General features: G+C 39.7%; 1 protein-coding gene across 2 annotated transcripts in view; it reads right to left on the bottom strand.

Annotated features, from left to right (window-relative positions):
- RPF2 (ribosome production factor 2 homolog) overlaps positions 1 to 12,933 on the bottom strand; it is a 34,349-nt gene extending 21,416 nt beyond the window's left edge. Inside the window, exons 1-5 of one of the 2 annotated variants that reach the window (XM_070417900.1) lie at positions 12,838 to 12,933; positions 10,225 to 10,357; positions 6,345 to 6,382; positions 2,549 to 2,588; positions 212 to 293 (exon numbers count right to left, since the gene is read on the bottom strand). In XM_070417900.1, coding sequence (XP_070274001.1) covers positions 212 to 293; positions 2,549 to 2,588; positions 6,345 to 6,382; positions 10,225 to 10,357; positions 12,838 to 12,860 — 316 coding nt within the window. In that variant the 5' untranslated portion in view covers positions 12,861 to 12,933. Of the gene's footprint in view, positions 1 to 211; positions 294 to 2,548; positions 2,589 to 6,344; positions 6,383 to 10,224; positions 10,358 to 12,837 lie in introns of those variants that run through there. The other variant, XM_070417901.1, reaches the window with a different exon arrangement.
- Between the last annotated feature and the right edge of the window lie 263 nt (positions 12,934 to 13,196).

Below are 13,196 nucleotides of genomic sequence, written 5' to 3' on the forward strand. Positions count from 1 at the left end.
ATAAAATATCTACAACTTGAGGTAGGGTAATATTTATATGCCCATTCTCTCCTTACCTGAAGACTGGCAGACAAAACATTTTTATTCAAAATCACATGGGAAAAATATTAGTGTAGAGCTTACTAGTTACTCCTGAATCCTCAACATCATCAATTAACTGTCACAGAAGTGACTCTATAAATAAAAATACTAAAAGGTAAATGATACTTACCTATTACTAGATTATTTGGCCGCTTCTTATTATGGGAGCCAAACATAAATAAAGAACAATCTGACTTCTTTGAAAAAAATTCCTATAAAACCAAAGAAATTCCATTTAATCAATGAATAAGAAACTTAAGAATTATACCTCTGAACTAAAAAAAAATATGTTATCAGTTTGTTTTTTCAGTAGAAGTTAATGGAGATTTAATGAACTATGTGGGAATAAACAAATGAAGAGGACTTTATTTCTACCTTTAACTTCAAATTTTCTGATTTGGGGCTTGTAGGGGAAAGATGTAAGTTCAAAACTTTAAAAATATATAAAAACTATTAGGTTAATAAATAGAGACCATATACATTTTTAGCTATGCAGTTATTTTGAAATAGCACACCAAGTATTTCATTTGCTGAAGAAATGCCTTTACTCATAGGACATTACTACTATCATAAATCAGCATGGTGTTTTTAGGTATTTATAACTGGACTCACGAGCTGACAATGTATATATCTACTTTTCATTACAAACTTCATCCACACAGGAATCTTGCCCTAGATTCTCCACGCCACCCCAGCTGGGACTAGTTCCCTTTTGTGTACCTGGCAAGGCCTGACTGACAGACCTATGTTGCTCCTGCCAGTAAGAAATATCTCTCCCATTGGGCTCTCCAAAGTACTGACTTCCATTACAGATTTGAGAGTGGAAACAATTATCCAAGACAGCTCCTTTTATACTGACTGATACATATACTCACTACATCCCACATAGTTTGACTGATTACTGAGATGCCCAATCTCAGCACAAAAATTAGATTCACTGTGCTCTAGTATAGTTGGAAAACGTTCTTAAATTAATGACAAAACATTAAAGAACAGATAAAACAATCATAATCCTTAATGTTTCTCTTTTTTTTAAGTATAAAGGGCTTTTATTATTTGTAACATAGGCATAATTATTTAAAGTTAATAAATTTTTTTTAAGTTAATAAATTTTTATTTAAGGAATTTCGCATGTTCTGAGTCCTTAGTTCCTCCTGAGTTTGAGTCTTAATCCCTTTTTTGCACAACCCAGTTGTCGTTTCAGTCAGTCCACAATCCTTTTAGTTAAGCTTCTTTGATCTACACTTGAATATGGACATACTGTACAAACTCTCCACCTATAATCATTGGGAACCAATTTCTTCAAGCAATTTACTTAAGGGTCATGTTAGGGTCTGAGTAGATGGATCTGCCTGGTTTTTTCATTTCAGACACCCTCTAAACATTAAGTTCAAATCATCTTCACTCCTAAGCTATCACCCCTAGAACAGTACAGATCTTCGGGATATACAAAATACCTAAGATTAAGAAAATTAGATTACTAGGTATTTCACAGTTTTAGCAGCTGTCTTGTAATTCCTTTCCACAGATCTAACACACAGTTCTGTGAATAAAGGAAGCAACATATTTACTCTATGAGGTGTTTCCAACGATTTCAACTTTTTTTATTGGTTACAAGACTCCCTAAGATGTGGGCCCCTACTTTCGTTATCATTCATTCCAGTGTTTATTGCCTATCCACTCCTCATGTGGAGGACGGAGTCAGAAAGTCCAGGAATTCTAGCTCTGCCATTTTCAGTGGGATCTGGTCACCTTTCTGAGAATTACTCTTATCATGTATATATCAGGGACAGTAATGCTTCATGCAAAAATCTGCAACGACTACATGATTTGTCAGATGTGAAAGAACCTTATGTCTGGCAAAAAGCAGGTGTTCAAAAATGTTTTTTTAAAGACCAAGTCGATAAAAATGCTTTCTTAAATTATTTTTTAATATTCTTATGTTATGACTAACACCCCAAGCTTTCCATAATTACCTTTACATACATATAATACCGCTATTATTCTTCTCCATAAAACCCACTTTTTGTTAAAATTCTACAGCAAGGGTTGTCAAATTATGTGCAAAAGGCCAGATAGTGAATATTTAAGGATCTTTATAGCAATTAACTCAAGTAGAGTTCCTTGTTCTAAAAATATCCAGAGTCAGATTTTTAAAAAATCAAACTTGCTTTATAAAAATAGACTCATAACAAGCTTCTTTTGACAATCCATGAATTATGCACTTAAAATGCAATTACATTTTTTAAAATTGTATCAACAGACTTGCAAGAAGTTAATATGTACTAGGTATAGTGAAATGTAATATCTATAGACATATTCTGAGTATAGTAGTCTTATTTCCCCTCCATTTATATCAAAATCCTCTCATATAGGATGATTTCTAATTTTAAAAAATCATCTATGAGTACTAAATAAATTAGTCGGAGTAATCACAGCATCTCTTAAATCAGATTTTCATACTTACCAAGGATGTCTGATCCTCAAATGGTCTCGTAATATTTTTCCTACAAATATTTTTTAAAAGGTGAGACTAATTTTAATAATCTTAATAAGTAATTTGCCATGATAATTAACATATAAACAAATGTAATTTTATATTCAGATGATCAAAAAAAGAAGCTAGACAGATATTCATTCATTCAAATGTTTATTTAGTACCTATTATGTGCCAGGCACTGTTCTAGGAGCTAGAGATACTATAATACCATGTCAAACAAGAGCCTTGCTTTTTTTGGATCTTACATTCTAGTGGAAGTTTTCAACAATTTCAAAAAATAACAACTGACAAAAATAAAATAGGGTATTGTGTCAGTGTGAAAAGTGGAAAATTACTATTTGAGCTGAGACCTGAAAAATGAGGAGTTAGCCATAGAAAAGTTTTCAGGTTAAGAATACTGCAGGAGCATGGCTGGTATGGCTCAGTGGTTGAGCATCAACCTAGGAATCAGGTCAAGTTTTGATTCTCAGTCAGGAAACATGCCTGGGTTGCGGGCTTGATCCCCTGTTGGGGGGCATGCAGGAGTAGCAGATCAATGATTCTCTCTCATCATTGATGTTTCTAACTCTCTCTCTCCCTCTCCCTTACTCTCTGAAATCAATTAAAAAAAAAAAAGAATGCTGCAGAAAGAAGGAATAGAATAAGCAAAGATTCGGAGATGAAAACAAGCTTAGACTACTCAAGAAACAGAAAGAAGCAAGTGTCACTGGAGCTTAAAGAGCAAAGGGATAAAGGTGGCTAAAGAGATAGACACAGCCTGACCAGTGTGGCTCAGTGGTTGAGTGTCGACCCTTGAACCAGGAGGTCACAGTTCAATTCAAGGTCAGGGCACATGTCAGGGTTTCAGGCTAAAACCCCTGTAGGGGGGCATGCAGGAGGCAGCTGATAGATATTTCTCTCTCACATTGATGTTTCCCTCTCTCTCTAAAAATCAATACAAACATATTTTTAAAGAGAAAGAAGCAGGGTGAAGGATATATAGAAATGCTACAATTTTTACAACTTTTCTGTAAATAATATACATGCTACTATTACAATGATGTAAGAACATTAAATACAAATGAAGACAGAATGGAAAGAAATAAATTAAAAAATACAAATAGCTATATGTAAGGAACTATAGTGGCTGTTTTTTTTTAAATTTTCTCAATCTTTCATAAAGTGGTTGTTTGTTACTTTCATATCAGAGTAATGTAATATAATGGACATGCTCCCAGGAACAAACTGGTATTACAACTAAAATATAGAAAAACTTCCTGAATAATCAACGGAAAACTCGCAGGAGAGAATCCTGACACCCAAGGACCAAAAGTGGAGATCACACAGAGACTGGCAGGGGGGGTGGAGGCCCGAAAGGGCTGGCTGGGCACCGACAGACAGCAACCCAAGTCCAGGGGAGATGTCTCAGCTGTGGGGGGGGTGCCACTGAGAACTCTGGGATCTAATCCTGAAGCTGGGCTCCCCAGCAGAAAGCACCAAAACTGAGGACGGTATGTACCCACATAACATCTGGCTGTGAAAAGCAGTAGAATGCTGTCTGCCAGGGAGTAACAGCTGAAAACTCAGGCACCCTCTTAAAGGGCCAATGCACAAAATTCCCTGTGGAGCTGAAAGGGCGAGGGCTACGCCCTCCATCTTGCCCCGAATCCTCCATTTTGGGGCAGAGCCATGTGCTCAGCAAAGAGCTCCTTTCCCGAAGGAGCCCAAGCCTCTGCTAGCCACACCTAGGATTTCTTTAAACGAACCAACGATAATCAAGGGAAGTGCGCGCCATAGATACAACCACATCCTGTGTAACAAGACACCGACTTGCACCTGGCCAATCCGCAGGGCCCACAGTCCTCTCTCCTCCCCTTACTCCAACCCCCCTATAAAACCCCTCTACCCACAAAGCTCGCTCTCTCTCTGCCACTTGCTGCTGCGTCGGTAAGGAGGGTAGAGGAGCCAAGCCCAGGCTTGATTAAGACTCTTTGCTTTTGCATCGGACACAGCTGGCTCCCTGGTGTGGTCTCTTGGGGATCCTGAAATCTGGGCATAACAGAGCCACCCACCTTGTACTCCAGCAAAGGGAGGGAGAAGTGGATTGGAGCTGTGAGAGCAGAAGCCAGGATTGGGGACTTGGGGGTTAGAGCTCAGAAGGCAGATCACCCAAGTTTCCTGGGCTGAGTCATTCCCTCATACAGCAGAGGACATCTATCCCACAGTCATTTGCCTTGCCTGGACAGCTGACACACCCTACTGGAAAACACCTTGCCCTAAGGCCACTTAAGAGATTAAAAATAACAATTAGACTCCAGGCAAAAGCAACTGCCCCACCCTGTTGAAAAAACTCTAGCCATATCTGAGGACAATTGCCTGGGGGGCAATTCATATAGGAATCCTATCAGTCTGTAGACAGGTGATCTTTGGAGGCTTTGACTCTATGCCTGATCTAATTAGTCAGAAACAGCCTTTAACTTTGTCCTGCATTAGAGATAGAGCAGTGTAGAGGATCTACCTGATAGAATCACAAAACCAAACAGAAAGCCAAAATAAGGAGACAAAGAAACAACCCCAAAATGAAAGAACTAGAGAATTCTCCAGAAGAGATAAATGAAGCAGAGATAAGAAGTTTATTTGAAACAGAGTTCAGAGTAATGATGGTAAACATTGTCAACAGCATGAGAAAAGATATAGTAACTATGAAAAAAGAACAGTCTGAGATAAAGAATGACATAACACAAATAAAGAACACAATGGAAGGAATACACAGCAGATTAGGGGAAGCTGAGTATGGAATCAGTGAATTAGAAGACAGTTGAAAATATCACTCAATCAGAAAACTAAAAAGAAAAAACAATTAAAAAAAACAGGAGGACAACTTAAGGGAGCCATGGGACAACATGAAACAACATTAGAATAGCAGGTGTGTCAGAAGAGACAGAAAGGGAGAAAGGCATAGAGGTGTTAGAAGAAACAATGGCAGAAAACTTCCCTAACCTGGTAAAGGAAAAAGTCACACAAGTTCAGGAGGCACAGAGAAGCCCAAACAAGAAGAACCCAAACAGGCCCTGCCCAGACACATCATAATTAAAATGACAAAAATTAAAGACAAAGAGAGAATCTTAAAGGCAGCAAGAGAAAAGAAAACTGTTACCTACAAAGGAGCTCTCATAAGGCTGACACCTGATTTCTCATCAGAAACTCTACAGGCCAGAAGGGAATGGCATGAAGTACTCAAGGTAATGGAAAACAAGGATCTGAGACAAGATTACTTTATCCAGCAAAGCTATCATTCAGAATTGAAGGTCAGATAAAGAGCTTCACAGATAAGAAAATGCTAAAGGAGTTCATCACCACCAAACCAGTATTATATTAAATGCTGAAAGGTATCCTTTAAGAAGAGGAAGAATAAGAAAAAGGTAAAGATACAAATTATGAACAACAAATACACATCTATCAACAAGTGAATCTAAAAATCAAGTGAATAAATAATCTGATGAACAGAATAAACTGATGATTATAATAGAATCAGGGGCATAGAAAGGGAGTGGACTGACTATTCTTGGGGGGGAAAGGGGTGTGGGGGATGCGGGAAGAAACTGGACAAAAATCGTGCACCTATGGATGAGGACAGTGGGGGGGGGGGGTGAGGGCGGGGGGGGGGGGGTGGAAACCGGGTGGAGGGGAGCTATGGGGGGGAAAAAGAGAAACAACTGTAATAATCTGAACAATAAAGATTTAATTTTTAAAAAGAAAAAGAAAAAAAGAAATCATGACTTACTTTTTATACAGAACGCCATATGGTTTTTTCAATGCATACTGTAAAAAAATAATAATTTAAGGATTTCAAAACAAAACACATTCTTTCTGTAGAGCAAAGGTAAAAATAAAGCATTAAAACAGTTATTATACAGGATTATTCTAGTCCCTAAACCCTATTCTGATGTTCTGCTTGGCTACCTTTTGATCATTTATAACAACTTGCAACATAAGCTTAATCTAATTTAGACTGAACCGTCCTAATTACAATTTTCTATGCCCTTTCAATAGTCTACCCAACTTAAATGGCTCCCTTCATTTTTTTAAATTCTACTATGTTCTTTCCAGGCAAATAATTTGAGAGTAGAAATGAGAGCAGAAAACAAAAATAAATAAATAAATCCTATCAGGAAATACTGATAAAATTGAAATAATGTCTGGAGATAAGAGAACTGAGAAAGTCATAATGATGACAATCAGAATACTAGCCAGTTAAAACATAGCCCTTTCAAAAGTTCCCGTTAAAAAGGAAAAAAAAAAAAGTTTCTGTTATCCCTAGCTGGTTTGGTTCAGTGGTTAGAGCGTCAGCCCTCAGACTAAAGGGTCACTGGTTCAATTCCAGTCAGGGACATGTACCTCAGTTGTAAATGCTAACTGGAGGCAACCAGTTAATGTGTCTATCTCACTTTGATGTTTCTTTCTCTCTGTCTCTCCCTCTCCCTTCTACTCTCTCTAAAAATTAATGGGAAAAAAATATCTGCAAGTGAGGATTAACAAAAAACAACAAAACATGAAAAGTTCCTGTTACTTAACTCTTTTCATTTTTTTCCTACTTTTCACCCATTCATTAAAAGTCATTTATTACCTACATGGTCAGTACTGCTCTACCATAGGGAATAATAAAGATCTAAGGCATTACCTTGCATTAAAGGAAAGGGTAGAGAGACCACAAGGGGGTGCACCAAGAAAGCATAAAAGATGCGGAGACAAAAAAACATGACAGAAATGGAGGATATGGAGCTAAGAATCGCAATTTTGAGGGCTTGCCATAAATTTGTGCAGAGCCTCACGAAAACTAATGAGACCCTCGATGCTACGATAAAGAAATTAGAAAGTAAGCATACACGGACTGAAATAAAGAATATTATACCCAATAGCAGACCAGAGGAGCACAATAATCAAACCAAAGATTCGACAAAAAACACCCAATTGGAAAAGCAAAATGAAAAAAGAATCCGAAAGTGTGAAGATAGTGTAAGGAGCCTCTGGGACAGCTTTAAGCGGTCTAATATCAGAATTATTGGAGTGCCAGAAGATGAGAGACAGCAAGATATTGAAAACCTATTTCAAGAAATAATGGCAGAAAACTTCCCCCATCTGGAGAAAGAAATGGACTTACAGGTCCAAGAAGCGCAGAGAACCCCAAACAAAAGGAATCCAAAGAGGACCACACCAAGACACATCATCATTAAAATGCCAAGAGCAAAAGACAAAGAGAAAATCTTAAAAGCAGCAAGAGAAAGAGGCTCAATTACCTACAAGGGAATACCCATACGACTGTCAGCTGATTTCTCAACAGAAACTTTGCAGGCCAGAAGGGAATGGCAAGAAATATTCAAAGTGCTGAATACCAAGAACCTACAACCAAGATTACTTTATCCAGCAAAGCTATCATTCAGAATTGAAGGTCAGATAAAGAGCTTCACAGATAAGGAAAAGCTAAAGGAGTTCATCACCGCCAAACCAGTATTATATGAAATGCTGAAAGGTATCCTTTAAGAAGAGGAAGAAGAAGAAAAAGGTAAAGATACAAATTATGAACAACAAACATGCATCTATCAACAAATGAATCTAAGAATCAAGTGAATAAATAACCTGATGTACAGAATGAACTGGTGATTATAATAGAATCAGGGACATAGAAAGGGAATAGACTGACTATTCTTGGGGGGAAAAGGGGTGTGGGAGATGCGGGAAGTGAATGGACAAAAATCATGCACCTATGGATGAACACAGTGGGTGGGGAGTGAGGGTGGAGGGGGGGGTGGGAGCTGGAAGGAGGGGAGTTATGGGGGGAAAAAAGAGGAACAAATGTAATAATCTGAACAATAAAGATTTAATTAAAAAAAAAAAAAAACAACTCAAGAGTTATCAGTATGAGTGTTAACTATTGTAATAATCTGTAATATTGTGCTGTTCTTAGAGAATACTTAAATATTAGGTTATTGTGTTGAAAGGATTTGGGGAGGACAGGAGCAGTATTCCATTAACACAATGATATTCAGATACCTGAATTGACCATTGTATTTAACAAGCATAGGGAGTTTAGTCAAGTTTAAGATCTATTCAATTATTTACTTGGTTTAATGCAAAGAATCTATCTGTTGTACTCAAGGCCTAAATATTCAACTACCTACTATACATCCCTAGAGACTATGCCTTTTATTCACTGTTAAACATTTATTGAGTATTAATTGAGCACCTACTATGTGCCTAAACACTGGGCTAGACACCAAGCTATAGAGGTACATAAAGCTTTTAACTTCTCTACTTAAATTCTATGTCCTAAACTGAACTTATCATTTTCCCTCCCACCCCCAAAACATGCTCCACATGATACATTCTTTAATTGGCATTATTGCTCATCAGACATCCAAGCCAGAAACCTGGTAAGTCTTACTTCTTACTCATACCCAAAATCTTCTACTCTCAGCATCTATTCTCTCTGATCTTCTCTCATTTGCATTGCCACCACAGGATTCCAGATGCTCTTTACTTGCTGACAGCAAAGACTTCAATAGTTTCTAACATTTGCTTCAACCCTCTCTAGTCAAGTTGATTAAAAGGATCATCTCTCTCTTCAAAACTTTCAATGGTTCCACTGAACTTTCAGAATAAAGCTCAAACTCCATGTTATTATTTTATCCTGCCTATTCTTCTAGTTTCATCCAGTGGTCAGCAAACCGCGGCTCGCGAGCCACATGCGGCTCTTTGGCCCCTTGAGTGTGGCTCTCCCACAAAATACCGGCTCTTCCACAAAATACCGACTTCTGCGCATGGGCCACGAAGTTTCAATCGCACTGTATGTGCAGGCCCGCATGTGGTATTTTGTGGAAGAGCCACACTCAAGGGGCCAAAGAGCCGCATGTGGCTTGCGAGCCGCGGTTTGCCGACCACGGCCTAACCCACTCTTCTTTCACCATCCCAATTATTTGCAGTTCCCCAATGCATCATGTTCCTTCACACTACTTTGAACAAGCTTTTTCTCAGCCTTGGAAGCCATTCTCCTGCCTCCCATATCTTGCTCCAACTCTGCTTCCCATCCCACCCTGTGCATGCCTCTAGCACAGCACTCAATTCACAGTGCTATAATTTTTCACTTGTCTGTCCCCCACTAAGCTCACTGAAGGGAGCTTAGTGTTTTATCTAACTATTAGAGGCCCGATGGATGAAATTCATGCAAGGGGCTTAGCCCTTGCAGCCGCGGTGGCTGCCTTGGCCCTCACAGCCCCACCTTCATCCGGAAGGTCATTCAGCTGTCCGGTCTAATTAGCAATTATGCTTTTATTATTATAGATTAATCCCCAGCACCTAACATGGTAACTGGTGTTGGTGAAGGAATATATTTCACTTTACAAATTAGATACAGTATGTTCCTTAAATGTGAGTAAACCAAATTTTAGTAATTGAAACCAGTTGCTTTAAGGAAAACCGTAGTCAGTGCTTTGGCAAGGCAAATAACCTCCAATTTGAGCTTTTCTCTAATGCTAATCATTTTTAAGGCTAACTTATCCATGTATTTATTTGGACCCTTCGCTGTGTGGGCTGACTTTGACACTCTACCTACTGAGACATACCAGCCAGGGCTCAAAACTATTTTAAATATAAGGATATATACGTACCACATCTCTAAGTACTTGTGTGACTGCTGAATTTGCATTTCCCCCTTTAATAAGCATGGCATTTTTAATATTTTCACTGAGTTTCGGTTCTCTCTTCTCAAGGAATCTCTTGGCCCTTTTCGTTTTGGGCTTTCTGTTCAGAAAAAAATCACAATTTATAACAACTTAAAACATTTTCCTATTATAAATCTATAACTTGACTAACGTGGAAAATCTTAAAAATCAAAAGAAACATTATATGACATTTATCAGTTAGGATTCCACCATTAAACAAAATCTCACTTTTTAGGGAAGTAATTAGTTTAAAATATTCATTTATTAATGTTAAATAAGTTAATTTTATTCGGCTTTGTTTTTTAAAAAAAATTAAATAACTATTGTTGAAAGTATTACTTATGTCCTTTTCCCACATTAACCCCTTCTAGCCCGCCTCCACCTTTTGGTTGTTTTTTTTTTAAATATATTTTATTGATATTTTACAGAGAGGGAGAGGAATAGAGAGTTAGAAACATCGATGAGAGAGAAACATCGATCAGCTGCCTCCTGCACACCCCCTACTGGGGATGTGCCCGCAACCCAGGTACATGCCCCCGACCGGAATCGAACCTGGGACCTTTCAGTCCGCAGGCTGACGCTCTATCCACTGAGCCAAACCGGTTTCGGCACCTTTTGTTTTTTAAAGGCATTCATTTTAATATTTCCAGCATTCTTTTATTACTACTTCTATCAAACCTTTTTTTATTAAAGGGGAAAAAGGGGCTCAAGTGAATACTGTTGCTATTTTCATTCCATTATTTTTTCTTCAATATTAAAACAATCAAACTATACTTTGCAACCTAACACAAAGAACTGCACACCAACTGCTGGTCAATCTGTGGGCTGTTACTAAATATAAGGAGGCTAATTATTGCTTATCTTTCCTCTTGGTTCAAGACCACAATGCCTGCCAGGGAAGTATACACTAACCCACTTCAACTTCACTACTGAAAATGTCACACATTATTGTCACCAAGGGGAATAATGATTAACACTTTTATGGAGTCACTCTATTAAGGCTTATCTTCACCAAGACCCTATGAGACAAGTACAATTATAATCTTCAATTTGTAAATGAGGCAAGTTGGCCAGGGAGGTAGTCTGCCCAGGGTCACACAGCTTATAAGTAGGCAAGTCTTCAAAATGAGTTAGATTTTAAAACTCATCTAGACCAATCACCCTGCAGAATACGAAGGGAAAACAAATCCATTATTCTGATTTTATATGACATAAGTAGAATGTTTTTAGGAGTTTCTGTTCAGAAAAGGGGCTTTTTCTCTGCTTCTACTACAGTGAGATCTTGCTTTCCCAACAGTTCTCTGCCATCTACTGAAAGAATTCCTCCTCTGACCTTCCCTCCTTCTTCCAGGCCCATGGACTCTTCAGGAAGGAGGAACACACTTTAGTTCACCATGCATATTTTAAAAATTCTCCTCCAGCTAAATGTCAAGCACGTATAAGCTTCTAATCTTTTACTGGTTGATAACGACATACACATTATTTATTAAATCAAATCAAGAGATATTTGGTGGGTCTATATAGCAATATAAATGCTATATGCTCTACATTCAATGTGGACTGTTACTTCTCACTAACCAGCAATGAATGTAAGTAACACCTAATATGTTTTATTTGCTATCTGTCCCCCAATCAGACTGTAAACTGGTCTTACTCATCTTTGCTGTCCCCAAATCTACAGGTATATGCATTTCAGACAGCGGTTCTCAACCTGTGGGTCGCGACCCCTTTGGCGGTTGAACGACCCTTTCACAGGGGTCGCCTAAGACCATCCTGCATATCAGATATTTACATTACGATTCATAACAGTAGCAACATTACAGTTATGAAGTAGCAACGAAAATAATTTTATGGTTGGGTCACAACATGAGGAACTGTCTTTAGAGAGCCAGAAGGTTGAGAACCACTGGACTAAAAGAAGATTTTGTTTACATGTTAATCCAGGTAAATTGTAAGAAAACCACAGCAAATAATAGCAGGGCTATGTAAGAGACCAATAAATATTGTTCCAATGGGTCTAAAACAGACATCACTCAAAGATAACTCAGAGTGTACAAGGGTGGGAGGACAAGAAAACGCTAAGGAGCATTTTTCCGTGCTGTAGCAAAGGCTTTACATGCATTCTCGCTAATAATCCTCACCGTTCTACGAGGGACGACTATGAACCCTATTCTAGAAAGTGGGACTTAGGGAAATTAAGTGGCTTCCGTGGGCGCGCCCGGTCTGTCACGTAGGTCTGTCAGACTCGGAGGCCTGCGACCCCCCTTCTCCACTCGCCCGCACTGCGGAACCCAGAGCCTTGCTGACCCGCCAGGATAAAAAGGCGCAATGCCTCTGTGCAACCTCCCCCCGCGGCCGCCACGGCGGCTCCCCGCTCCCCGCCGGGCACTACCCGGGAGACCCGACTAGTGGGCGGACCGGCCTCCGCGCGGGTCCCACGAGCAGCGGTGTGAGGATGCAGAGGGGTACCGGAAGCGGGGTGCAGTGGCCACAGCACCCCACCCCCCGCAGGGGCCCCGCTACCCTGCGCTCTCCGCAGCAGGGAGTCGGCGAACTTACACAACCCGATCCAGAGCGTCCATCGCTACCGCACCCGGAGCTGCGCGAACACACGTGCACCGTGGGATTACTCCAGAACAGGTCGGTGCCCGGAAGAGGCGGGCCCGGAACTTGTAGTGACGTCACTTCCCGCGGCCGCCGCGCTGTGGACGCCGGGAGGCGCTGGCGGGCTTTGCGGGTGGAATCGCGTGGTTTCCTAGGTTGCGAGGTTTTGCGAGGCCTCTGCCCCGAAATTTAAAGCTCTAAGTAACAAGGCGTCTGGCAGCTTCACGTGCACACCTGTGTGTCTATCCTGAGTCAGTCACATATTCGGGGAGCAGGTGTTATTCTTCTAGGAATCCCCCAGGATGGTAAGAAGG

Source organism: Myotis yumanensis, unplaced genomic scaffold (genome assembly GCF_028538775.1).
Source record: "Myotis yumanensis isolate MYYU_CA2020_CCGP unplaced genomic scaffold, mMyoYum1.0.hap1 SCAF_6, whole genome shotgun sequence".
NCBI classification, from domain to species: Eukaryota; Metazoa; Chordata; class Mammalia; order Chiroptera; family Vespertilionidae; genus Myotis; species Myotis yumanensis.